The following is a 26278-nucleotide window of genomic DNA, read 5'->3' as shown; positions in this document are numbered from 1 at the left end:
TTCTAGCTATTTAATTTCTTTATTTACATGTGAAAAATAGGTAAACAACAATATCTTTATGCTTGTACTGCTGAATATGCTGGAGGCACAGCAGTGAGGAAACAAAAATGACATCATTTATAGATAGAGGTCTTTCTTTTTTAACCTCGTAACATAACGAACATTGCTTCTGACACAGTCAAGCACAAATCGTCTTGCTCATTTTTACTGAACAGGCAAGTTTTTTGGTCATGTCTGAAAAAGCGGTAAAAAATCGCCGCTAAGTGAAAAAAACACACCATAATGGCTGACGCTAACTTGGCTACAGTCGGCTATTTCACACCCACTGGGCTATGCGAGTTTAAAAGGACATGAAATCGGAAACGCTAAACTAGGCCAGGCCGACAGATTACTTTTATATTTTATTTTTCTTCAGCTTTGTGTCTGCACTGGTTCAGTGACAAAACATGACTCATTAGAGAGGCAAAACAGGGATGAACTTCCATTATTAGATTTAAGGCCCAAACTGCAATGGTGGTGATGTCGTTATGCGACGTCAGAGATGTTGCGTTTGTGCAAAAAATGGTTTACAAAAGCTGTCATGCTGAGTTTTCGCATATGTTAAAATACAATGTTATCTCTTTCTTCATATATAACCAGCACTTACCTAGAATCGACCAGGTGCTCCTACAATTTGTTAACATGTAATGAGCTGCTCCAGGTTTTCAGAGGTGAGGAAGTAGAAAAGTGGTAGTTAACAAACTACCGTCATCAAATTAACTCAGCCTTGCTGAAAAATTTTACTATACTTGTTGAAAGCTTCCACTGCTACGTAGTGCAGGCAATACTACTGTATTTCACTTAGTAATTTTCTGGCAAACCAGATCTCTATTCTGCAGCAAGTAGTATCAGTAAAACCACCTGCCTGCAATTTCCCAATTATAATTGACCAACCTACCTTAACGTAACGATTTCCTTTTGTGTCTCTTTCACTGTAGGCCCCGACAGACACAAAGACAAATGTGCCTGGTGTGAAGACACACTGACACTCCAGCACATCATATACGAATGCCCGAGGCGCCCGGAACATGCCGTCTCGTCGCTAATCACAGACTCACTCGCTAACTGGTCATGGGAGGCGCGACTCACCGAACTGGACTTGGGAAGCCAGCTGGTGACCCTCGACCAGGCCCGGCGAGCCACAGAAGCCAGTTGGGCACTGGAATAGGGGCTCCACCCATAGACACCACTCAGATTTATGTTTCAATAAAGTTGTTCTTCTTAATTGTAGGAATAAGAAATGCAAAGTTTTGCTGGAGCCTGGCGGTAGCTCAAGAACTGCTGCCAGTGAAGTACGAGGCGGTTCAGTAAAGAATGAATGAGTTTAAAGGGCCCCTCACCAGGCCCCATAGAAAATTTTGGTTATATGCTGGAGGTTGTTACGTGTCCTCTAGGGAGCTTTCTGCTGCAAACATTTTTAAATTGGCTCATTAATAGCCAAGATAGAAATATTTCAGCTGCGAACCCATGATTTCAGGAGGCAAGCTCCACTGCCGAGCGAGACGCTCTCTCCACTCGCCCTGTCTAGCCTCCGCAAGCGAAATTCCTTCCCTGCGTTCTCCCATACTGGACCTCGAAGATCGCGTGACACGTACACCACGGGTTCTGCCTTGATTTTTCTTCTCCTCACTTTTTTTTTCCCCGCCGCTGCGCACTTTTGCTGATGGCGTTATGCGAGCTGTTGTAATTGTCTCGTTTCATGCAATGCACGATTTTGCGCGCTGTGCACAAGGACGCATGACTAGCGGTATAATTCAGTGCTACACGAATACTGAAGCAGAGCAAGCGGATCATAGAGCATGATCACACACTGGAACACGGTAGAAAATGGTATAGTTTTGGTACCTGCATACGTGACTGCACGACCGTGGGAACAAACAGACAAAGCGGAAGTAGATCTCTCTTGCTTCGGTGCGAAGTAAACCAAAAAAATGCGGACATTCCGTTTGTGTGTTTTATTATTTCTCTAAACTTCAATTCATTAATTCAAGCAACAGATCACACAAATAAGAGATGTTGCGTTGAATAATTCTCGAAGTCACGTGTCACCATGAGCGACGCCACACTGCGGACACGAGTACGTAGGTGCAGGGACACGAGTACGTCACCGTCCGGGTTGGAGCGCGGTCGCCGCGAAGTAAAGGGAAAACAGCGTTCGGATTGAAATTTTAGACCTTTCCGTGGTGCGTAGCAATGTAATTCTTTGCAAACACCATTGCTAGCACGCATTGTATGCTCTGCGCTTGTCAGCTCAACATGGCCAGACCTGGTGAGGCCAATGCATGGCCAAAGTGTTTTAAGACACCTGACATAAGATTATAATTTTTACTGGCTTAATTTCACAGCAGCAGTAGACACCTAAAATTCTGTAATTACTTCCAGTACGCTCCTTATTTAACAATTTCCACTAACTATTTCTTAAAGTAACATCAGCATGCATACTGCATCTGTGGATCTAAAGCCAGTTGGTGATGAACAGTGTCAAGACATGTACATTAAGCAGGAATTCTGATGATAGCACCATTTTGGGACATATGTCCACAAAACTGGCGACGAAAGGCAGTCATGTGCCACGTAGTTTTGTTTCACATCGCAAAAGAAAGGCTTTGTCAGAAAATGATAGGTAGGACACCAATGCATTTTTCTGCAAGTTCTTAGATGGCTCACTCAAAATTGGTGCTAGCCTCAGGACCTGTATGTGTCTGGCTTGAGCAGGCAGGCTTGAATTTCACCACTGTAGTATGTACAACAAAGTTAATAAAATGCCTGAAAGCAGAGCAAGTTGGCAATGATTTAAGGCTCAGAAAGGCTAGCTTAGAGAATATGGACACAAGAAAAAACAATGATAGAATGTGTAAGTGTGACTCAACGAGGATGTAGAAACAGACACACAAAGACAGTGCTGTCTTTGTGTGTCTGCTTCTGTCTACGTCCTTGTTCAGTCACGCTTACACATTATCTCTCATGGATTCAACCAACTAGCCTGGCAACGTGTTTGAACTAAATTAACCAGCATGGTGTCACGCACGCACAGGTAAACGTGAACATGTCTCGCTCGATGAGCCCAGAAACTCTCTGTCAAAATTCTGGAGTGAGGAATCGCACAGCAGCAGCAAGCGAATTGACCTTCATGCATCTCTTGCTTCAACGCGAACAGAACATTGAAAGAACAGCACATATGAAGCTACCGGCACTATGCGCACTCTGCAAACATTGCAGAATGCTTTGAAGATGAGACCCGCGCGGGCACGTACTTTGGCCACGTCGCAGATCGCTTTCAAAAAACGCGAGCGCCGGCAACACATCCCTACACTGCCAAAGTCATCTACTACGGCGGCCAAGATTCGTGCGGCCAACGCTGTAGTAGACGCTGCAATTGTTTCCATTCTGTACAAAGCGGCAGGTGAGGAGGACATTGAGGCACCCTAGCAGCAGCCAGAGAAGAATGCCCCTCCTCCCTTGCCTGACCTCCCTGCCTCACGCGCGACAGGAGAGGGCATGCATCCGAGCCGTGTTCCTCGCTCATGCATGCGAGATTGAACTGCGTTCTCCGGCTCACTCTCACACGCTTTCACTCATACAGAACCTCAAGGCAACGGCATAAACGCGCTGGAGTGTCGGTATAATTGCTATCGCAATAAAACACAGTGTTTGTGCTGTACTTCTTGTTCTTGTGTACATGTTTTGTATGTGTGACTTTCTGAATTATAATTAAAATCTGATTAGTGAAAATAAATAAATTAGTTTTCTCATTGGCCATTCTTGAACTAATTCTGATGACATCCTCAACTATCAATTTTTGCCAGCAAAGGCAATCCTTTTGTAGCGATTCCACTGCTCTTGACACTTCAAGAGAGTCATTGCTATATAACAAGTACATATATTGAACTCACAAAAATGCATTGGTGAGAGCTGCCAAAATGCAGGCAATACCATCCAGTGTCATCTTCACTAGACACAGATAATAAACACCAATTGACTTCACAGCAAGGACTGAAGAGGCTTCAGATGTTCCATGAACATGTCGGAAGTTGTGATGGTTCCATTCTCCACGTAAGCATGCCTGTAGTCATCCATGTCCTCTAAGTAGTACCTAAGGACACAGCACAGAATGCTCAGTCAGTCAAATGCAACGCTAGTTAAATGAACTGGAAAAATAAATAAACAAAGGAAGAAGAAACATTTCTTATAGTAACAGAACAATAGAAGATTGCACTGTGCAAAAAGGACTCAGTGAGACCTCAGTGAACAAAACCGAATTAACAAGAAGTTAGGGGAACATTTACAGTCTGCATACTTCCAATGTTGAGTGCTTACCTAACTTTTACACAGTGACATTTACAGGTAGGCAAGAACAAAATAATTGTAGTTATAAACAAAGCTGCAGTAAGACACCTTCTGCATGTGATTAATGGGTACTGTAATGGCGCATCTTGGAATAAACAAAAGTGCCACAGCCACAAAACTCGGCACTTGTGAATACATCGAACTGGTGTTACATGCACTGGCAAATGTTGAAAGGGAAATAAGTGGTTTAGATTGTTCGTCTAGGCTGTGTTCTTGTTCAAGCTCTTTTGGGACTTAACTTTCAGCGAATGCCAGTTGGCTGAACCAGCAGAAACCTGCGTACAAGTAACACTTCCTGTCACCATTACTTTCATGCCATGTAAAGAACATCAGAGGAATTGATTGATTCATTAATTGATTAGATTTAACATCCCAAAGCAGCACAGATGCTATGAAAGATGTCGTAGTGGAGGGCTCCGGTTTAATTTTTACTACTTGAGTTCTTTACTGTGCACCAAAAGAACTGTGCACAAGCGTTTTGGCATTCCAGCCTCATCAGTATGTGGCAGCCGCAAATGCAAATCAAACTCGCGATCTCATGTCCAGCCACAGAGAACCACAACCACAATAGCGGAGTTTGTGGTGCTCTGTGGCTATAATGGAAAGATTATTAGCAGAGATGCTTTGATGTTGACAAATGACTGCTGCTAGAGTGAGTCATCATACCGGACATTACGTAACACAAAGCTAAGATTGCGAAAAACCAATCTTGAATATGGCTACACTGCTACTGTGTGGTGTGCTCTGGAAGCAGTGCATCCCTGAAATATGCAATCAGCACCCAAACTTCCTGTACGACTCGGAAAAGCCAAAACTTGCATTACCCTGACATTTGGCGAGTAGAATGACAATAGCAACACCAACGTATACATACATATTAATAGGTGCAGCTCGGCATGCAAGCTTCCGCAAAGAATTAAGTAGAGTTGAGGCCTTACAAAAGTACTGGCTTATGAAAGTGTAGCTAGACCACAACACTGTTTCCACTAGACTTATCATTAAGGCATTTAGGCCTTTTAAAGGTAAATTTAGCCTCGGGTGTCATTCACCTGTAGTTCACCATAATGGAGCAAGATGATGAGAGCCCACGGGGAGAAACGTCGCCCAGCCAGTTTAGCCTCCAGATCACAGCACCATTTTTCAGGTGAAAGTTGGCTGAAAAAAATTAGCAAGAAAATGCATAACACTTGAGCTTACAGATGTGCAGGTTACAGGTTTATGTAAAAGGCATGGTGGAGAGAGGCATAAATATGCATATACTACTTATACGAAAAACATGCCAGCTGCTGAAAGAATCATTAATGCACCAGAACTACTTAATCTATTTCTAGTCAATGGCTGGTGGTCAGCCTCTAAGGAGCAGTTCAAGATTACACTCATTGAGATGAAGTAGTTATGGGAAGCCCTTGCTGTGAGAAAGAAATGTGTGCGAGTAAAAACTGATTGCAGCTATGAATGGCAGCTTATGACATCCTCGAAAAGAAAGAAATTGTACGCGTTGAGACACTTAGCCAACGCCTCCTAGATAGCACAAGGGCGATGTACTTCAATCCGTGATGTCATGTTACCTTCACCGACTGCTATAGAATCACCACTCCCTAGTAAGCAGCGGTGATTTTGATGTCGCCACTTTTGTCCTGCTGGGCTTGGCAATGTAAATTTTGGTCCAAGTAGCATGACATCATAAAGCAGAGCACACAGGCCTGCCATCTAGGAGGTGCTGGTTTAGCCCAGTGGGTAAGACACTTGGCTTCTGAGCATGGGGTAGTAGGTTGGAAACTCACTACTGCCAACATTTCTCCTTTTAAATTTCTTCCATATTTTTTTTTGCACTAATTTATTTATAGCCATTACCAAGGGAAAGTCATAACGCAGGAGAGAGCGTGCGCGAACAAAGGAACGCGCGGATAACACAGGCTTGCGAAAGCGAGGGTGACGTGGCGTTTCGGCAATGCCTTCTCCCCTCCCGCAACGCTTGGCGCACCAGGAGGTGCGCACTTTCGCCCGCTCTGTCCAAAAAAAGCATGCATGAGTCGGTCAAAGATCAAGGTGATGTTGGTTGTTCTTTTTGACTGCAAAGGCATTGTACATCAGGAATTTGTGCCACGTGGTCAGATGGTAAACAAGGAAGTCTACCAGAGAATTCTAGCGTGTTTGAAGGATGCTGTGAGCAGTAAGAGGCCTGAACTGTGGAAAAACAAAACTTGGATGTTGCATCATGACAATGAGTTGGCTTCCATGTTGCTCCTTGTTCGCAGCTATCTAGCAAAACATCACACTCCCGTTATGCCCCATCCACCGTATTCTCCGGACCAAGCCCCAGCAGACTTTTTCCTGTTTCCCAAACTTAAAGCCACGTTGAAAGGACATCGTTTGGAGATTCCGGACAATGCAACAAGAGACCTGTGTGCCATTCCCAACTGTGTTCCAGGAGGCTTTCCAAAAATGGAAGGAACGGTGGGAACAGTGTATTGCCAGTAGAGGGGACTAATTTGAGGGGGACAGCGCTTAGAATCTTGTACAGCAAGCAATTAAGATGTTATAGCAAAAGTTCGGTTTCTTTTCAACACACCTCGTAACTACCGTATTTACTTGCATAATGATCGCACTTTTTTGTTTAAAAAATTGATGCAAATTCAGGGGTGCAATCATTACGCTGGTTAAATTTCCCGCGACAAGAAAATTTATTTTTTCATCTCGCGTTTGCTGCGGGATGACAACAGGTCAACAAGCAGGCGGCTGCTGCTGAACAGTGCAGGACACCAAAACAAAAATGGCGGCTGGCAGAGCAAGCCAAATGCGCGGAACGCGATTTTTCTTCTTCTCGTGAATACATTACGCGCATTGAAACAGTTTCTTCCGTATCAGTAATAAATTATATCGTAAATATTGGCAAGATTACGACAATAACATAGCCATGTCCACTTTGAGGGGACAGAAAATGAGGTGGATGCGCTTAGCTGCCAGTGACATAGAAACACATGGCGGGCATGCTGCGGAAACGGCGGCATTTGTCTTCACTATCCTAATATGGCACGTTTCCGCTAAGGGTGGGTGAATGAATGGATAGGAACAGTTTCTTACTTTGTGACTCCTGCTACTATCACATATACTTAACGACAAACGCGCGTGATGGGCATTAAAATAACAAAATTTGCAGGAAAAGCGCGAGTAAGCCTTCCCCCCCCCCAAAAAAAACGCGACAAGTGACTGTAAAAATTGACAAGCGACTTGGTGAAAAAAGAAGCCCACATTCGCTTAAATTAAGTGGAACTGGCAACCCTGATGTCAACACTAACCTAAGTCACTGAAGCTTGGAGAAAAGAAATATACAGTAAACACCGAAAATTCAGGCATGCTAGATTATTCGGACAGGCCTGGGGCATCGCAACTAGCACCAAATGTATAAGAATGACTGAAATTTTGGACACCTTACAGCATATTGTGCGATAATTTGGACTCCATCTGTACGACTGTCTGGTAATGTGGCCAACGAGTCAAGCGAGATTAGCAATATTTTTGTTTTGAGACATCGCCAGTAAGGCCGTCGGTCATGTCGTCAGCGCTCTACAAAACCAAAACTAGCGAAGCCTATCCGATCTAGTATTCGCCACTATGAATTCGGTGCATGTACTGACTGAATTTTTTAAAATTTGTAGCAGCAGCATGGCAATGGTCGAGATACGGGCCGCAATTCTGTAGTGTTGCCTTCCACTAGATTTTAAGCCCTTCTTACCAGCTACTGTTCATGGTCGGCTGATGTCTTTGACAACACATGTGGAGCATCGCTCTGACCACTGATGAAGCTTGAAACGCATGGAAAGAAATAGCATTAAAAGGCATTGCTAGAAAATCATGGCATGGAATGCTTAAGCCAAGGGCAAGCATATGTGCGCGCAACAACACACATTGACAAACCTGGGCCGTATTCTTAGTTGATCATATTAGAAAGATACTAACATTTTCGCAGTACTTCGCGTGACCAGCAATGGATGCATTAAGGGGTAGCAGCATTTCCGCGCAGTGATAAGATAGCGTGCTTGGCATTGTGCCAAAAATGCAGTCACTCCAAGACACACATGTTTCTTGCTCTATAGCCATGCGAAATTGAAGATATCTTCAAAAGTGATAGTTCAAGAATACGGCACACCTTTTTTGGCCACTTGTGGAATAAAGTCGCTCACGTTTGGCCCAATCTGTTAATTTAAGCTCCTGGTTATTCGGACATTTTGGCAGTCCCCACTGAGTCTGAATTGTCAGTCGGCGACTGCAAAGCAGTCGTTTAAGTTAATTACAGCAAATCTCAGGCTACACTACACCAATGCATAGGGGTACCAGTTCTGTACAACTTGTCATTTAAGTTATAGGTTCAAAAGTTATATATAAAGCAAATTTTTGTACATACAGAAATATCTGGAGTAAGATCATTTCACATCAATCACATCTCTAATGCAGATTGAAATGCTAAGAGCTTTGCGCAGCAAAGTGCACGACTGCAACTTACCAACGTTGTTCAGAGCATAACCGCGCCGCTTCTCATGGTAGAGATATAATGCACAGAGGTGCATCAGAGGCGCCTGAAGCTGGGCAACCAGTTCAGGAATGTGGAACCAGCCGTTGTTGCGTAGCAACATCAGAAGCGCATCCAGTGGACGCCTGTTTTCACTATATGGCTGTACAGCAGACTCCAGCTGCTGACGATTGAAGAGCTTGCTTGCCTCGGGATTACCTGCAATGGAAGCACGGTCGCAGTTGTTCCCTTCCATACGACGTACAAGTTCTCCTAATTCGACTGTTCTTCTAGTGTGAAACAACAGAGAATATACAGAAAGGCATGACATGAATTCAGCCAACATTTATTGATGTATATAAAAAATATAATATTAACAACAAAAGGTGACACATTGGAAATAAGTAGGGGTGTGCAAATACTGAATAGTAGATGTTAAATCGAATCAAGAAAATAAAGCCAAATATTGAATCGAATATTGAATATAATAAAATTTTCAACAAAATTTAATGCTTACAAATTTAGGGCAAAAAAACACAAGATCAGGAAAAATGAAAGTGAATCTGAATCTACTCGGCGAGGACCCGACCAACTGACCTACCCAGGCAAAACCATGAAATGGTAGGCAAAGAAAGCGTCGCTCTAAAGAAATTATGGGGTTTAGCATTCTGAAATGCTCAATGGATTATGAGGGCCACCGTAGTGGAGGACTCCACATTAATCCTAATTACATGGGATTCTTTAATATGCAATTAAAACTAAATACACAAGACCCAATCAAAATGCAGTTGCTGCAGCCATAAGTCAAACCTGCCACCTTATGCTTATCAGCAGAACAGTCAACAGCTGCTGAGTCAACACGGTCAGTGAGAGTTGGTAAACATTCATTTCCAATGCAAACAGTGTTGCGGTCACTTGACTGCTACAATTATAGATGTGTGCCCTTCTTTCATGAAGCATTGGGTGATTGTGAATGATAACTTGGTCCAACGGCCAAAAGTCTAATGCTCAAATGGTGTCTAATGCCCAAAAGCTACACTCAAACTAAAAAGGGATGCCTTAGTGGAGATGCCCGAATTAATATTCACCATGTGGGGCTCTTTAATTTGACTGTAAATTTATGTACACACAATGTACACTCAAAATATGCCAAGTAAGACATGGTTTTTGTAGCACAAAGGTTCAGAAAAGGAAAACCCAGGGCAAGGAAAGAGCAGAAAGAGAGTAGAGGTAGACAGAGAGGCAGAAAGAGAGCAACCGTGCAGCAAAAGTCAAGGAAAAGAATTCAAAATTCAAACTATGGTGCTAAGCGTCCTAAACCCATGCAAGGGCTATGTGTGACGCTGTAGTGGGGAGGGGTTTCAAGATTAATTTGACCACATCGAGTTCTTTACCTTGTTCCTAAACTTCAGTACCCGAGTATTTTTGCTTTCTTCTTCCATCGTAGTGTTGCCACAGTGACCGCGAATCAAACCAGCGACCTTATGCTTAGCAATAGAATGCCATAGCCACTGAGCCATCGCGGCTGGTCAAGGAAAGATAAGAAAAATAAAAAGGGGTCACGAGAGCCACAACAGTGCATAACAGTTGCAAGGCATTGGCACTAGCGTTCATAAATAATAACTATGGCAGAATTATTACTAGAAACACTTCAGAGCTGCTAGTCCACGTTATTGAGTACACCAATAGGGGGAAGAAAGAAAACTTGTAAAGGCTTGTAGAGTACCTCTGAGAATCTTGTTAATTTCAGACATGATCCACTCCTTAAAGCCAGGAATTGGTGAGAGAGATGAGAACTCATTCACATTAGGAAACTCTGCCTTGACCTTCTTCACTGCACTATGGATAAGATATTTCCCAAGCTCGATACCTTGTAGACCTGGGCACAGCAAGAAAGAATACATATGCATTGATGTGGAGGTTGACCTGCTGAATTGATTGACTAGTATAATGTTTATTGTAGAAAATGGCTGATGCTAAAGGGCACTTAGCAAGCCTGTCAAGTACTCTGGCATCAAGTGAGATCTGGGTTTGCACTTACACCTGTTGAATAAAAAGTTGCACATGCCATCACTGCCCTTAAGGATATGTATAGCAACGACTTTTGTGTAATAATAGTAGCATAGCCCACAAGCTTGCACAACACACAGTAGGCCATTTCATAAATGTTTAAGATGAACGTGAAAGGACTTCCAAAATCTGTTCACCTTATCACAATGCCTGCTTAATTAACAGAAAGTTCACTAACTATGAATACCATTATAATCATCATCTGTGCATCCACTACAGAGTGGCAGCCGCTCAGCAATCACCAGTTACTCCTGTGTTGTGCGGAGTGTCTTCATCCAATGCCAGCAAATTTCCTTATCTCATCAAACCATCTAATCTTCTACTGCTGTTCCCTTCCCTTGGCACCCCTTCTGTTATTCAAATAAAGCAGTGATTATCCACCCTATGCATTACATGACTTGCCCTGCCCCACTTATTCACGAACTTTGCACTAATCAGTAAACACCAAACAAAGGTCCCTAAACTGTTCAGCGGAACAATTTTAACTGTATGTGTCAATGGGCTAATTGGCACATGATGCTCATAGAGAAGGTTTTGGCACAACTGGGATGAGACACAACAGAGAAAAAGTGAGATGAATGTGTTTAATTTATTTAAAGGTTTAATGTCTGCTTGTTATGAAGCTAACATTGTACTTGTCTGTGTTGTTTTTCTCACCTTTCGTGTCCCATTCCAGTTTTGCTCATCAGCCCATGATGGGAATCTCAGAATTATTGCATGCAGCACTCAAATAGACATAGCTAGGCACAGTGTTTCAGGCACAAAACATTTATATAATTTTGAAAAAAGCTGCAACTCTGGTCTATTTACAAACAAAATAATATGCCAACATTTCCACGAAACAAATGCTGAAGAACAGTCTATACAGCACAAGTATATTAAAAAATATATAATGAAAAATGGTTATAGCAGATGTGTGTATTCTAAACTAAAGAAAAAAAATTATTTTTTCAATATCTAAGAATTCTTATTCAAACTTTCTCACCAGGAAAACAGCAGGAGTTGGGCCACAGCTGAAAGTTGCTATTCACACAAACATAAGTTCAACAATGAATACCACCATGCCACATATAAACGTATTATCTGTATCTTTCTAGTAAAAATAAAGGACGGATAACCATTTTTTCATGACAAGGGACAACTAATATGGTTAGTACTTAGTAACATAAAGTAATGCTTGAGCACTTACCTTTCTGAGTTGACGAGATTGAGTAGAAGATAGCACACTTAATGATTTTTTCGTCTTCCCAATCCTCAAGTGGCTCAGGTTCCTTGGGACTATGCCGATGGCCAACGAGCCTCTGTTTTGAATGATAAGAGTGATTACTGCAAGTAAACTCAAATCACTTAATGAAGTTAAGTCAAGTGATCACCCAAGAATGCACGGCCACAAACCTACCATAGCAGCAAGACAGAATATGTCTACAATTGTTCAAGTATTTCTTGCTATTACCATCATCACATTTGTTACTGAAACATTGCCACCAAAACAAAGAACAATTAAAGAGTATGAAGGTTTACTTACCTAACAATCAATAAGGCAACACTGTCTAACCAAACCTAACAGACACTGTCAAAACATAATGCCCATTCTCCGAGTGTTCTGTGTACATGTTATGTGAAGAATTAACCTTAGCATAAGAAGCAGTCAACAATTGTTAAAATGTACCAGCTACCTGCCGTTTACACAAAGCTCAGCTTGCCAACAACAAACAGCTTCGCTTAAGTAACAAAGAATTGACAACAGTGCTAAAGTGGACAACTTGTTGCGTGGCTTAATGTGACTCGCATGCAGCTTTTCATTAAAGCGAAGGTTATTTTGCCTCTTCCTTCGACATTTCCTCTTCTGCTGCTGCTGTCTGCATGCTATGTAGGGGGGTGGTTCAGAGCGTGGATATACATGGAAGGAGCATGGCAGAGAGGAAAGTCGATGCAAGAAACTTGTTTGGAGCTCTTTACCACGTCTGTCGCATGTGCACAATGACCTCTGTAGCTTCGTGGGTGTCGCCACATTAGCCTTTTGATAGCTGTAATTATCTGTGACCTCCCTCAAAAGCACTGTAGAAACAGCAGTGCTTACCTTTTTACTAACGTGCAAGTACAGAGGGGAGGCAGATAGAATGGTAGAGAGGAGGCAGAGAATGGGTAGAACTGACGCAGTCGCGAAACGAGGGAATAACAACCATGCCACTCTTGCAGTTCCCATACACGGGGGAGGGTGGGAGAGGGAAAAAAATGACATAGAAGGCAAGGAAACAGTGGTTATGGGCAAGCTGAAGGTATGGTAACGGTATACTTCTGTTATTCTGGAAAATAAAGACCATGCAAATTTGTCAAGCAAACAACTTACATAGAGATGCAAAGCCACATTAAAACACCGTAGGTTCTAGGCAACACTATGGGAGTAATCACACATCAAATCAACATTCTGCATCTACTGTGGCGGCTTGACGGCTATGGCATTGCTCGAAGTCGTGGGATCAATTCCGACTGTGGCAGCTGCATTTCGACGAGAGCTAAATAAAAAAATGCTAGTACACTTAGATTTAGGAGCCCGTTAAAGAACACCAGGGTGTGTCAAAGCTAATCTGGAGTCTGCCACTATGGCGTGCCTAATAATCCAATCGTGGTTTCGGCGCATACAGCCTTGTAGTTCAATTAAAAGTTTAACGCTTCTGCCACAATGCGATGTGTCAAGTGAGGCAATGATACTGCTCAACCCTATTAAGATTATGAACATTGGCGCACAATGTCCCAAGCAAACATATCACCCTGTGTGTTCTGTGTATTGTGCAGACGAACAGTAGTGGTGCAGACAAGGTAACGTTCCCATTAACTTACCACTGTCATATTGGACTAGACAGTGAAGAAATTAAACATTCGCCATCAACATCACCGTTAATTATCATCAATCAAAGCAAACAGCACAGAAACCTTCGCTTACATAGATTCCCACAGTGCATGGGATCCGCATATTTCTTAATGTCAAAGAGCAGTGAAGAAGCAGTATCGCATTACCCTAGATCTGTAAGTTTCTTTCATCAATAAACATATCTCCAGCCAAGCAAAGGGTTTAGCAAAGAGGTAGATGTATGTGAATGGAGAAGTGACGATTTTATGGCTGCATTGAAACCACCCAGGTCTTTAAAAATCTGTCGTCAACAGTCTCTGGCAAAATAGAAAGGTGCACCTGAATGGAAGAGGAGATGGAGCTGGTCAAGGCAGTGTGTAGCACTACAATGGGCTCGCCAGGCATGCAACTATGCGTGAAGACATAGCAGCGGCGGTAGGGGCCCACACGTCGCTTCAGGTCAGTCCAGTTGCGTATTGGATGAACAGCCTCGTACTCCGATATCTGCACTTTCCAGTCACAAACAGGAAAATCAATTCAAGGAACGCAAAAAAAGAAAACAAAAATCAGTTGAGCTGTATTAGTAAATCCTTCTTCTACGTGATTGAAATCAGCAAAGAAAATGATGACAACATGAAGAGAAGAACACAGGATGAGTGCTGTCCAACAACTTAAGTTTATTAGAAGCAAAACACAAAAAGAGAACCCCGATCTGCGCCCACAAGTCATTCAGTGACATCATGGAACACATCAGCAAGCAGCTGCGACTCACAATATAACAATACCATTAACAAGTATGCATCCATTCCAACTAGTCCAACTGTTTACCTTGCTACAATACAATTGTACAATACAAAAAAAAGACACCCCCTAAAGTGTGAGGAGGCTTGACAGGGTAGGAAATGTGCAAAGAGCAAGAATCTGGTGGTGATGCTGCTTGAAAATTCCCCCACCAGCTCACCATAATATCATGAATTTTGACGGCCCCTGCTTGCGAGCCTAGCTAATTTTTTTTTTTAATCAGTAAAGAAAGAATGCATTGTATTCTAAAGAAGCCAAAGATTGAACTGTTTAGAAAAGACTGAGAATGTTTACTGAACATTCAATGACCCAAATACAAAAAAATGCTTTGGAATCTATGATAACACATTGGCATATTGGAACAGAGGTTTTGGTGCAATATTACAATATTGGAAGTTTGACCTTAATTTTCTCTTTCAAGTGATCAACCTGACAGCGCAAAATTAACTAAGATAAGGTTTAGAAGAATGCCTTATCAGTATAGACTGATAAGTGTTTCTCCTTATGTCCCCCTGTTTACATTTAGCGATAAGTTTATGTTTTTACAGAGTACAGAAACATATGCTTGTGGCCATTGGACATGTCATGTGGAATGTGCAAGTTTTTGTTAAAGCAGTGAAGCTGAGCAGCTTTCATTTCATCCCAATGGGACAGACAAAATAACTGCATCTTTGTGGAGCACCCCGCAATCATGGGAATACAAGTGGTACATGCAATCAACTGGGGGAAAATTAAAGGAGCCTGAAGTCGTAATTTTGCTTGAAAGGCGAAGCATCGATTGCAATAGCAAATAAGCACACAACCACATGAAGTAAGGACAGTACTTTTATCGGCCGTATCAATTTGTAAACATTTGCCTACTAACTAAATTAACAAGTATGGTGCCAGCGTACACAGCAAATATGAACATATCCCATTTGATGAACGCTGACGCTGCTGTCAAAACGCTGAAGTTAGGAAGCTGGCAGCAGCAGCGAGTGGAAGTGACCGTTGTGCTGATTATCACTGCAACGGCACACCGAGAACTGAGTGAGAACTACAGCTGAGTGCCAAGAACACACAGCACGCACAAAGCTATGAGCTGTTGACGCACCTAGACTCTGCCCCCAACGCAGATCGCTCTCAAGATGCGGCCGTTTGACCACACGCAGCTGCCACATACAACGTTGCAGCTGGAGTACCCCCCCCCCCCCCCCCCCCCCCGGTGCCTCGCGCGCGTTGGCGCAATTCCTCCCCGCTTTCCTCCCTTTCGCGCAAGATGAGATTGAGCTGCGACCGCCGGCTCCCCTCGCACGGTTTCACTCACATATACAGCGTATGACGTGTGGCGATGGTGTTATTGTCCTTGGAGTTTATACGGAACATCACGGCAACAGCGATGGCAGAAATGCGCCTGAAGTGTCCATATGGTCGTTATCACAATGAAAAAAAAATCACACACATCTTTCTAGCTCTTGACTTAGGTCTTCAGGTTGATGCATCATTCGTTGACTTTTCCAAAGCTCTAGATACTTTTACCCACATTAAAATTATGTATAAGCTTGATCTCATATCAAACAACCTTTTCTTGCTGACCGTATTAGTGGTTTCTTTTCCAATCTTCCCCAATATGTCTTTTATTGCGAAGCACTACTACTTTAGGTCGCACTACAGCCCGTTCCGTGGCGAGGCGGTGGTAGGCACCATTGACCTTTAGCGTGACTTCGCTGCGTGACGTCACACCACGTGACCTAGAGTGACGTCACATAAATAACGTAATTTCATAAATAAAAAACATCTTGTAAGCTGGGCTGGTGGGAATCGAACCAGGGTCTCCGGAGTGTGAAACGGAGACGCTACCACTCAGCCACGAGTTCGCTACTTCAAAACGGGACAAAATCGCCTCTAGTGAATGCGGTGTTGCCTTAGAAATGTGCCATAGAAAGTTATACTGGGGTATATATCGTTAATTATGACCACGTAACTTACAGAAGTCGCAGTTTCACGAGTAGCGAAGTACCTTTCCACTACATTTCTTGTGCGCTCTGCACACACGCAGAGCCATCTTGGGGCAAACACAGAAGACACCCTCCTCGCAATGTACGGAGCTGCCCCGACACGTGGCGCACCACTCGCCCCATGATCGCGTCTGCCTTCATGGCGCGTCGGGGCCCGGCTATCTTTGCCGATCGCGACGTTTGGCTGGCGTAGCGCGTTTGAGTAGGCGGTGCGAACGGGGTGCGATAATGCTATCGCATTCCACTCTTGAAGGCAGCCTAACTCCCGAACAAGGCAGCTCGGCAGAATGCAAAGAGGAAGCATCAGCGAGCTACGGAGACGGAAGAAGAACGAGAAGAACGACTTTCTAAGCGGCGTGCCCAGTATGCAGCTCGGCGACACACTATTGCTTCGCAATCACCAGGCTTAACCAAGCTAAGCCACGGCCATTTTTTTTCTCCCTATGACTATTTTAAGCATGTGTATCTTCTGGCATTTCCAGGGAATCAGTGCTTGAGTCCTTGCTATTCCTTGTGTATACTAACGATCTCGCAGACACATCTACAAAAATCAATCTTTACACTGGTGACTATTCTCTATACCATAATCAAGTTGCCTGGTGATTATCATTTTCTTAGCAGTTCTTTTTCTAGTTTATTTCGGGTGGTCTCATAATTGGCACATGAAAGAACATTACAGAAGACAGTTACTATGTGTTTTCACAAAAGGTTATCTTCACTATTCAATTACTTAATGCTTCTTCAGTGCAGTGGGTATAAGAATATAAGTATCTCTGCCTACTTTTTACTACTAACTTGTGCTGATCTAATCACATTCACTTGTAACAAAGCCCAGAAAAAGCTAAAATATCTCAGTCACTCGTTACGATAACGTTCAAAAGAAACAAAACTTCCACCATACAAAACCCTCGCAAGACCAATTTTTGAATATAGTGCTAGTGTCTGAAATCTGTACTACCTTACTGACATAAGCTGATTAAAGTGATTCATAAAAAAGGCTCTTTGCTTCAGCTACCGACGCTACGACAGAAACTTTTCACTATCTTTTCACTGAGCACCTCTTGGTCCGACTTTATAAACAAAGCAATGTTGAGTCTCTGAAACTTTTGCACTGTCTCTTCAACTCATCCTGATATGAATTCCTGAACAACTACTTAAAATGTGCTAAATTGTCATCAACCAGAAACGATCAAGAACAAAACATATCTGTCATTCATTCTTGGGCCGAGACACTCTCTGCCAATATGAAAGGGAACACATTACCCGAGTGCAAACAGCGATTTTTGCGAATGTGCACATCAGAACCTCACTCGCTGCTATTTGTTATGTTGTTCTTCTGTTGAAGATTGTTGCTTATGTAGCTCTTCCTCATTACAAGCACAAACAAGAAAAATATGGTGTTCCCGTTCATAGTGGCAGAGAGAGTACAGCTTTTTTCCCTTGGACCATAGAACTATGCCAAATCAACACCTGGCAACACCTAGTTACTACCTGTGCAGAATTTTTTACATGTTGCTCAGAATGTTCTCTTTTATTTGTACCTTAAAGTGAATTGTTTTGTTTTATGTTTATTTCATTTGAACTGAAGGGCTGCAGTATGCAAAAACAAACTATAGTAGAACCTTGTTCATACGTTTTCAAAAAAAAGCATGAGAAAAAACATGCTAACTGGGAAAACGTACCATTTGAAGTGACTTAAAAAATGTGACAGACTCAACTATTGTTGACATCTACGTAATGCAAAGCGTCACATAGATCGTTGTGGCACGAGATGCCAACGCGCGTCGAGCTGGTGGTGTTTAAGCAGCCCGAGACACGCTTTGTTGTTTTCCTATTGCGTGGTGCTTTAAGAGGGCGACAGGAAACCGAAGCGAAATTGAGCTGGATGGCGGTGCAGGATGCCACCGAAGCAAAACGTGATGGCTACATTGCGCCGCCTGCAATAGAGAACCATGGCGTGTTTGGAATGTCGCCTACTAGAAGTGTGCAGTACGCTACCAATGGCACTACACACCATGCGCTACAAAACAGATAGGTGAAGATGATTATTGCAATAGGCTTGGTGGCAATATCTGCAAATGCAGTGTGTGATGAGTCTGGCGGAGATTTGCTGGTACTGGAATAAGAAACTGTGCGTGCCGTCGTTTTCATGCGAGATAGGTGGCTATATACTGTTCTCGATCATGCTCACCTCACACCGTGTCTTGTTCACATGGGATCTTGTGGCCGGAAAACCTCTACAATTGCAGTCTGCAGCAGGGAATGGCATCGCATTTCAGTTATCGCCTATTAAAAGCGTGTGCTATGCTTCCGACGGCACCACGCACTGCGAAATAGATAGACGAAGATGCTTATTGCAATAGGATTGGCGGTGATAGCTGTGAATGCAGCGTGCGATGACCCCGGAGAAGATTTGCTGGTACCGAAAGAAGAAATTGAGTGCGTGCCAGTGTTTTCATGGGAGACGGGCGGGCAAGTATTGCAGTGAAGCTGCCATGGCATGCAGCTATACTACTCTCTATCATGCGCACCTTGCACATTTTCTTGTTTAGATGGGATCTAGCAGCCAGAAAACTTATCATACGATCGCAGTTTGGCGACATACTGAACGTTGGTGCCGAAAAATTGTTTTCAGGACCGTATGAACAGGTAAAAGATGAACGCAACTATATTGGGTCATTTTCTCGTTCTCGATTGCGGATGTTGGCGCTGGGAAAACGTACGCAGCGGGAACGTATCAATGAGGTTCTACTGTATAAATAAATCATTTTAATTAAGTTTGTCACCTTTTGCAGCATTTCACAGGAGGACTGCCACGTGATGCGCTCCAATTTGACGAAGCCCACTGTGAACCACAGTGCCAAAAGATCCTTAAGGATGATGTTCATGTGCCGAATGTCATAGAAGCAAGGGTTTTCTGTTGGTAGTGACAGTATTAAATCCTGCAGAGAGTACAGAAAAATATCAATAGACACAATGCAAATATCACAGCAGCATTCATTTTAAATATGTAACAAATTTTGCACCAGTATTGCACTAGCAAGTTCTGCCATGGAGCTTCGTTTACCTGCTGACTCAAGTGGCCCGCCATATTTAAGCCACGCAGAAATGGCACTTACCGGGATCATCTTCTAGCTGTAGTATTTCCAGACTAGTTTACTTTATACCATCACATGATGTATTTGCTTTACCTTTTCTTAGTGCTGCTGATGCAATTTCTTGTCGTTTGTTATGTTTGGAAGCACAAGTTTCTGCTCTACCTGTGCAGATCGATGCAAACACTGCGTTCTTGAAAATGTGCTGTTATTGCTTTACCTGAGGGTTTTTTTCAACTCGAGGATTTTGGTTTCCTAAAAGAAAATTCACCATACTATATGTGGGTCATTGAGAAATTTTTGCATTACACACAGTTGAACCTCGCAATAACGAAATTGGCGGGGAACGCGAAAAATTCGTTTTCGTGGGAATTTCGTTGTTGCGAAATGAAACAGCACAAGTAATACGTCGCAGAATGAAACTTTGCTGCAAAATTCCGTTAGCCTACATTGGCAAGCTCTGCTTAAAGATATATAACCGCATTGCTGACGGTACAAAGTGTGCTGCATGCATCTATCAGCAGTGGTAGCACTGCCGCGGAGTAGTACGATCCCTTTTGCAAGATTTTGTGTAACTCGGCATTCGAAGCAGAGCAACAGCACTCCATGCATGCATCAACATTTCTTCAGTGCATGCTGTTGCCTGTAGGCACTGACGTGTCCGATGCTGAGAGCGAAAGTGATCGTATCTCGTACACCCGAAGGCAATCAATCGAGATTACAGCCCCTTCGCACAAATCTACATCCGGCAGTGAATCTGCATGCGATGCCTGTTGGGTGCCACTAAAACCAGCGTTCTTGAAGCAAGGGATGCATATTCCCGGACGATCTCACGACCTGATGCATGGCACACCATGCTGCGTTTGCCATCTCAAGTGCCATAAACAATTCCACGTCAGTAGGATATGGATTCGCTTGTTTTTGCAGCATTTTTCTCACCAAGGCGGACATTACGCACTGCAGTAGGTATGCCAAAACCGTCGTCACATGCCGGTAGCAATGTGCGTGCCGCTTTAAACAGGCGATCAACAAACAAGATGGCAGCCATGATGTGTTTCCAGTGCACGCAATCGCTTCCGGCGCTTGGTTCTTTACATAGATAAACATGGCGGCACCCACGCAAGTGTACTGTAGTGGTATTTTACGCAGTTTTAGTGCAATGCAATCGCATTTGAGCACATTTTGGAGCTTGCTAGCCTTGCGCAAGTAGGTAATATGCGGGGTTGCATTCTGGCAAACTTTGTTGACGCATAATTGTAGTACAGCGACATTTCGTTGTCGAGAGGTACGAAATGCATTGAATCCTATGGGCGTTCGCTGGGGATAGGAAAATATTTCGTTGTTGCAGGATTTCGATCACAAGTTTTGACTGTATAGGTAGCACCTGCATGAAACCTGCTTCAGTTCTGATTTGTTGACAGACTATGTTTGTCATGATCATCACCGATGAATTAGTCCTTCTCCTTGTGGGCACAAAATCCCCCAAGAAAGTGTTTCTTTCTATTCAGGTAACTATTTTGTTGTCACTTTGTTTCTACACCACATGACAATATATTAACCAGTTTACTATACTTGCGGACAACTTTCTGTGGCAATGAAAGGAAAGCTGTAGGGGGCACATGTGTTACTGCGCCAGGTAGTTCAGCAGCCCAATGCTTTTAGGAGCAGACGCTGAATCAGCATAGCATTCACGTGTGACGGTTTCCCATTTGCTCAAACATGGAAGAGAAAAGCATAAAAATAAGTCACATTTAAAACATAGTTGTGCGTTTTGTCTCACTTTGCTGTCGTAAATAAAATGTTTATATTGCCACGAGGCAGTCAGCAGGCTGGTACTGTCGATCAGATGGCGATCGGACGGTGACGAAGTGGCCAGAGGTATGCTTGAAAGCCTTGCGTCAGTCGCCGCTGCTTGTGGCTGTTGTATCCTTGTATATAGTAATAATTTTTAAATAGATGTTAACCCCGTAACAATATTTCCTCTTCCCCAGCTTAATATAACACGGATGGGAATACGGCACTTTTTCTAAGAGTGCTCTTCCTTGCATGCACTTTGTCTCTGTAGCTTCCTCTCATTGCCCCAGAAAGTTACCCGCGAGTAAATCTACAGGCAACAAGAAGCCCAAACAAGATTCTCATCAAATATTAACTAATTAGTCTGAACAAAAGCTTTCATCAGAAACATGCTTACAAGGCGGCCACAATATACTTACAAGCAAATCGCCTCTCATGTCAACAAGAAACTTCACGCCACCTTCATTCCTTCCCAGAATGTGAAAGAACGACACATATTTTGGCATGAGTAGGGCTCCAAGGCGCCCTTCATTTCTGAAGCGAAATGCTGGCTCATTCTAAAATAAGGCAAGAAAAATAAGAAATACCTTTGAACCCCAGTGTAACGAACAAGAATATAACAAATTACTGGATATATTGAAGTAAATCTAAAATTCTTCTTGCCAGTACTAGCCTGTAATGAATACACGCTTAAAGCAAATATTAGATGTAATGAAAGTATTTTCATGTCGGATGCAGTGTAGCTATAATGAAGCTTGACTGTGAATGGCCCCAGATTACAACAATTTTTCAAGTCATGCAAGCCTTCATTACAGCGAACAGTGACTTTATGCTATTGACATTAAAATAAGTACTAACCCCTATTCATGCTTTGTTGTCACATAAATTTTGCAACAAGATTAAATTTTGGGTTTTCAATGTTTAGTAAACTACTTGAAATTGCCACTTGCCTGGTCTGTCCAGACTATCTAGACAGGCAGCAAGGTGAGTTTTTCTTTTTTTCTTTTTTTTGGGTGGAGCTGGCAGGCAAACATGTCAAATGGTTCAGTAAATGATTTGGACCAAGGGATGCTTACTGTGAAAAAGTGCCAACAAAACAGCAGTAACAGCAAATTCTTTAAAAATTACTATTAGAATAAAAGAATGGGTTACTGTACACACTGGAGTTCCTCAACTAAGATAAGTGAGTCTTATCTAAAAGAAGAAAAGAAAAATGTAATCAGCAGTCAGAGAGAAACAGGCAATACCTGAGTGTCTTCTAAGTAACTCCTGGCAGATGCCTCAAACTGCTGTCTGTCAATATAGAATTCCTTTGCAAGAAACTGCAAAAATTCAGCTTTCTGCACTTTAGTACCCTGCCTGTAGGCACTGCAAAATGTCTTGAGCTTGTTCTGTTGTAAAAGGAAAAGGAAATGCAAAGTAGGCATAAGAGATAATGTGTTTTACATGTACACAATTGAGTGTGCATAGAAGAAGCTATCTGCGAACCTGAGCCACAGAAAAGAATTTACTATAGACTGGCAAACACTATTTGCTGCTGCTGTACCCTGGTGTCCTTTCCAGTCATGATGCATTTCTTTCCAGTTCCTTCCAGCAGTGATAAGAACCCACATACATTAAGCTTCGAACAAGCTGAATACTCTACTTAAGCAATGTTGCTTCATTTCACTTCAGTGTACAAATTATTTGCTGCATGCGACCACTTCAGTGAAGGCACTAGCATACTTGAAGGGATGCACACCATGTCACATTCTATCAGCAATGGTGAAGGCGTACTCTTCTCTTCTCTTTCTGTAGTGCTAGCAGCATATACTGCATTAAAAGCAAGAGCACTGGTGAAAATAATTATATTTATAGTGTGTCTCGAACACTTTAACACAATTCTGATAGGACCTGTGTTGCCTGTTTGAAAAATATGTGCAAAGCGTTTTAGCAAAACGAGCTCGAAGGTAGATGTCTGGGTGTTTGCTCACAGTACTAGTACGTCACTACGTAGCGGGTTCGCTTATTTCATTGCTTTTCCAATGTTTTACACCCAACATATATTTCAAGTGGCTGGATGGCTGCTTCAATGTACGCTACAGATGAAATAGTTTCATATCTGACATTGATGAATAGAGTTCTCGCATAGAGTCCACATTCTGTAAACTTGACAAAACACACTGAAAAATCAAAATTTCTTAATCCACTCTGCAGCAGTACACTTTTGATGACGCTGAACATGCAAAAAATGTGGTGAAACACATTTTCAGTAGAGAGAATTGGCGAGTGAAGGCTATAACCAACTGTGAACAAGTATGCGAAACCTTGGGATGGAGCTGACATTATGACAAGGGAACTTGCATTTGTCAGGTCAAGACCCCTTGTCAAACATGAAAGCCACAGGCTTCAGCATGAACTTTCCCTTCTTCCCTTTCTCATGTGGGCACTTTGCTGCCATCTTCATGAAAGACATTTGTAATAATGTAGATTAAATATTAGTTTTTGTGTAGTCCTTGATTTATGCCTCGTTGCCATTCTACGTATAATTTCTTTCAAGCACATCCCAAGCTAGGCTATCAGCAAACCATCTTAAAATGTAGTACTTAAACAGGAACACATGCAGGTTTCTTACCAATTATAAAAACAGTTAGAATGTTATGAGCAAAAAAATTGCCGCAAAGCTTGTCATACAGTAAAATGCATAGAATTTGACAGAAGCCAGCCAGGCAACAGGAACAGCAGCAGTTGACAATGTTTACCGCAACAGCCTTATTATTTATTGTGAGCACAAACATCACGGTGATCCAAGAATGAATATATTTTATGTTGCCCTTGGCAGCCTTTCAGAGTGGTAGCGGCTAAATTCTCAGGCAGGAAGCGCGCTGGCTGTGATTTGCCACTGAATGAAGAGGCACACAAGCCCCTTTTTTTCAGCCTGGCAGTGCAGCTGCTGACAGCTCGGTTAACAAGCGGGACCTTAGCTCATGCAAAAATAACACAGGAGACTCTTGCAACCTTGCAAAATAACAACCCAATTTCCAGCGAAGCGCCATTTTTCAAGCAGATGCAATAGGCGTTTCAGTTGTCTGTAATTAAATCACATATTTGAAGATGTTGCCAGCATATGACTCTTCTGTTTAAAACGTTGCCTCCCATAAAACATTTTCAAAGGCTTTATGTTAAGAAAGTTTTACAACAACAGTAACTTATCGACACAAATTTTACTTTGCCAGAACATCGGTAACGGTGTCCGTTTATGGTCCTCCCAGGGAATTCGCAGAGAAAAGTTTTGAAGTGTTTCTCTAAATGGACAACAAGGGTTCGGCCATTTTCACTTAACCCTTAATTGACACACTTACTTCAAAATATGCCTGCATATTGATGCTGACACTCCCCACATTTTTCTTGATATATAAACTTCGTATGTGGTGTAGTTTCTTTAGAAAACCGCGTAAACTGCCATGTTTTCGCGCGCTTCTATTTCCTTGGTCACGTGTTATCAGGAAGCCAATGGGAGGCCACGATTGCCGTGACAATAAAGACGGCCTTACTGACATACGCTAGCGCTTGAGCGTCGGGGTTTGTCAGCATGACTAGAAAAGAAAATGTGTGTTACCTCTCCCTGCGTTGTCTCCTGTTGTTCGATGATGGCGCCGGCAAGCGCTTTCAAATCCGGCAGTGAGGCAGTCGCCAGCTTCATTCTTGCTAAATTGGTGAACGCATTTCGCCTAAAAAGTGAGGAAAGCTGCGAAGCAACCGAGAGAGAGAGAGCGGATAAGTTATCGAGGAAACGCAGTGAGGCTGGCCTAAAGTAATTTCCTTCCTCCACTAATCAAAAGTAGCAAAGTAGCGGTGTCAAAAAGGTACTACAAAAATCGCATGCCTGCTTGAACAGCTATGCTACAATCAGGCTCGATCACGAACAACAGGACAACTTCGTAAGAGACGAGGCGCATTTTCTGGCGTCCCACATGTAATTTTGACGTAAAACCTATTGCTTCGTTGCAAACAAGCTTTCCGAGGCACACTGTTTTTAACATCATTCCGTTCCAGTCGCTTAGCAAGTAATACCACCAGCACATAAACAAGCACGAAGTCATTAGATTAATTGAAATGGGGTATAAAGGGTTGTCAACCATTATATCACAGCTCGTTGGTCACAGGCGGCCACAGGTGATTGCTGGCATTGCGACAAAAACAGCCAACGTCAATAGCTCATTGTACACAGCCAGTACTTGCACCAGCTAATGTGTGCACACCAGCACTCCGCTCAGTACATGGCGACAAGGTTCATTATATGACACGCGAAATAACAAAGACCACGAAACGCAAAAGCTAAACGAACACAGAAAATGACACATCCAGCATCTACGCAAAACAGCTGCAATACAGTGCTTCCCAATTGCTCGACTACTAGTGGATTGGATTGCCCTTCTTTCGAGGCTAGATAGAGACTGCTCGGCAAAACGAAACTAGGGTCGCTATCACTCCGTAGAGTGTAGGAACCACGACTATAGTCGTGGCGACTAGGGTCGCCATCACTCTTACCTTTGTTCCTATAGGAACAAAGGTAAGAGTGATGGCGACCTTAGTTTCGTTTTGCCGAGCAGTCTCTATCTAGCCTCGAAAGAAAGGCAATCCGACCCACTAGTAGTAATAATAATAAATTATGGGGTTTTATGTGTCAAAACCACTTTCTGATTATGAGGCACGCCGTAGTGGAGGACTCCGGAAATTTTGACCAACTGGGGTTCTTTAACGGGCACCTAAATCTAAGCACACGGGTATAGCG

General features: G+C 42.9%; 1 protein-coding gene across 4 annotated transcripts; it reads right to left on the bottom strand.

Annotated features, from left to right (window-relative positions):
• On the bottom strand, positions 1-26001 carry LOC126521310 (malonyl-CoA decarboxylase, mitochondrial-like). 4 transcript variants are annotated; one of them, XR_008610349.2, is made up of 12 exons: positions 25623-26001; positions 25103-25231; positions 22752-22895; positions 21924-22061; positions 19402-19557; positions 14157-14321; positions 12156-12267; positions 10623-10775; positions 8891-9115; positions 5436-5541; positions 3933-4132; positions 1-234 (listed from the first exon to the last, which is right to left on the bottom strand). XR_008610349.2 is itself a non-coding variant. In XM_050169973.3 (11 exons), the coding sequence occupies exons 1-11, from the start codon at positions 25623-25625 to the stop codon at positions 4021-4023; spliced, it is 1443 nt and encodes a 480-aa protein (XP_050025930.2). In that variant the 5' UTR covers positions 25626-26001; the 3' UTR covers positions 1-4020. The 4 variants fall into 4 exon arrangements, 3 of the variants coding, with proteins under 3 accessions (XP_050025930.2, XP_054921881.2, XP_050025931.2); XM_050169973.3 differs by having other exon boundaries at positions 1-4132; XM_055065906.2 differs by having other exon boundaries at positions 1-4132; positions 25832-26001.
• Between the last annotated feature and the right edge of the window lie 277 nt (positions 26002-26278).

Source organism: Dermacentor andersoni, chromosome 6, assembly GCF_023375885.2.
Source record: "Dermacentor andersoni chromosome 6, qqDerAnde1_hic_scaffold, whole genome shotgun sequence".
Classification (NCBI taxonomy): Eukaryota; Metazoa; Arthropoda; class Arachnida; order Ixodida; family Ixodidae; genus Dermacentor; species Dermacentor andersoni.
Note: the sequence above shows the minus strand (reverse complement) of the source record. Positions and strands in the feature narration are given on the sequence as shown.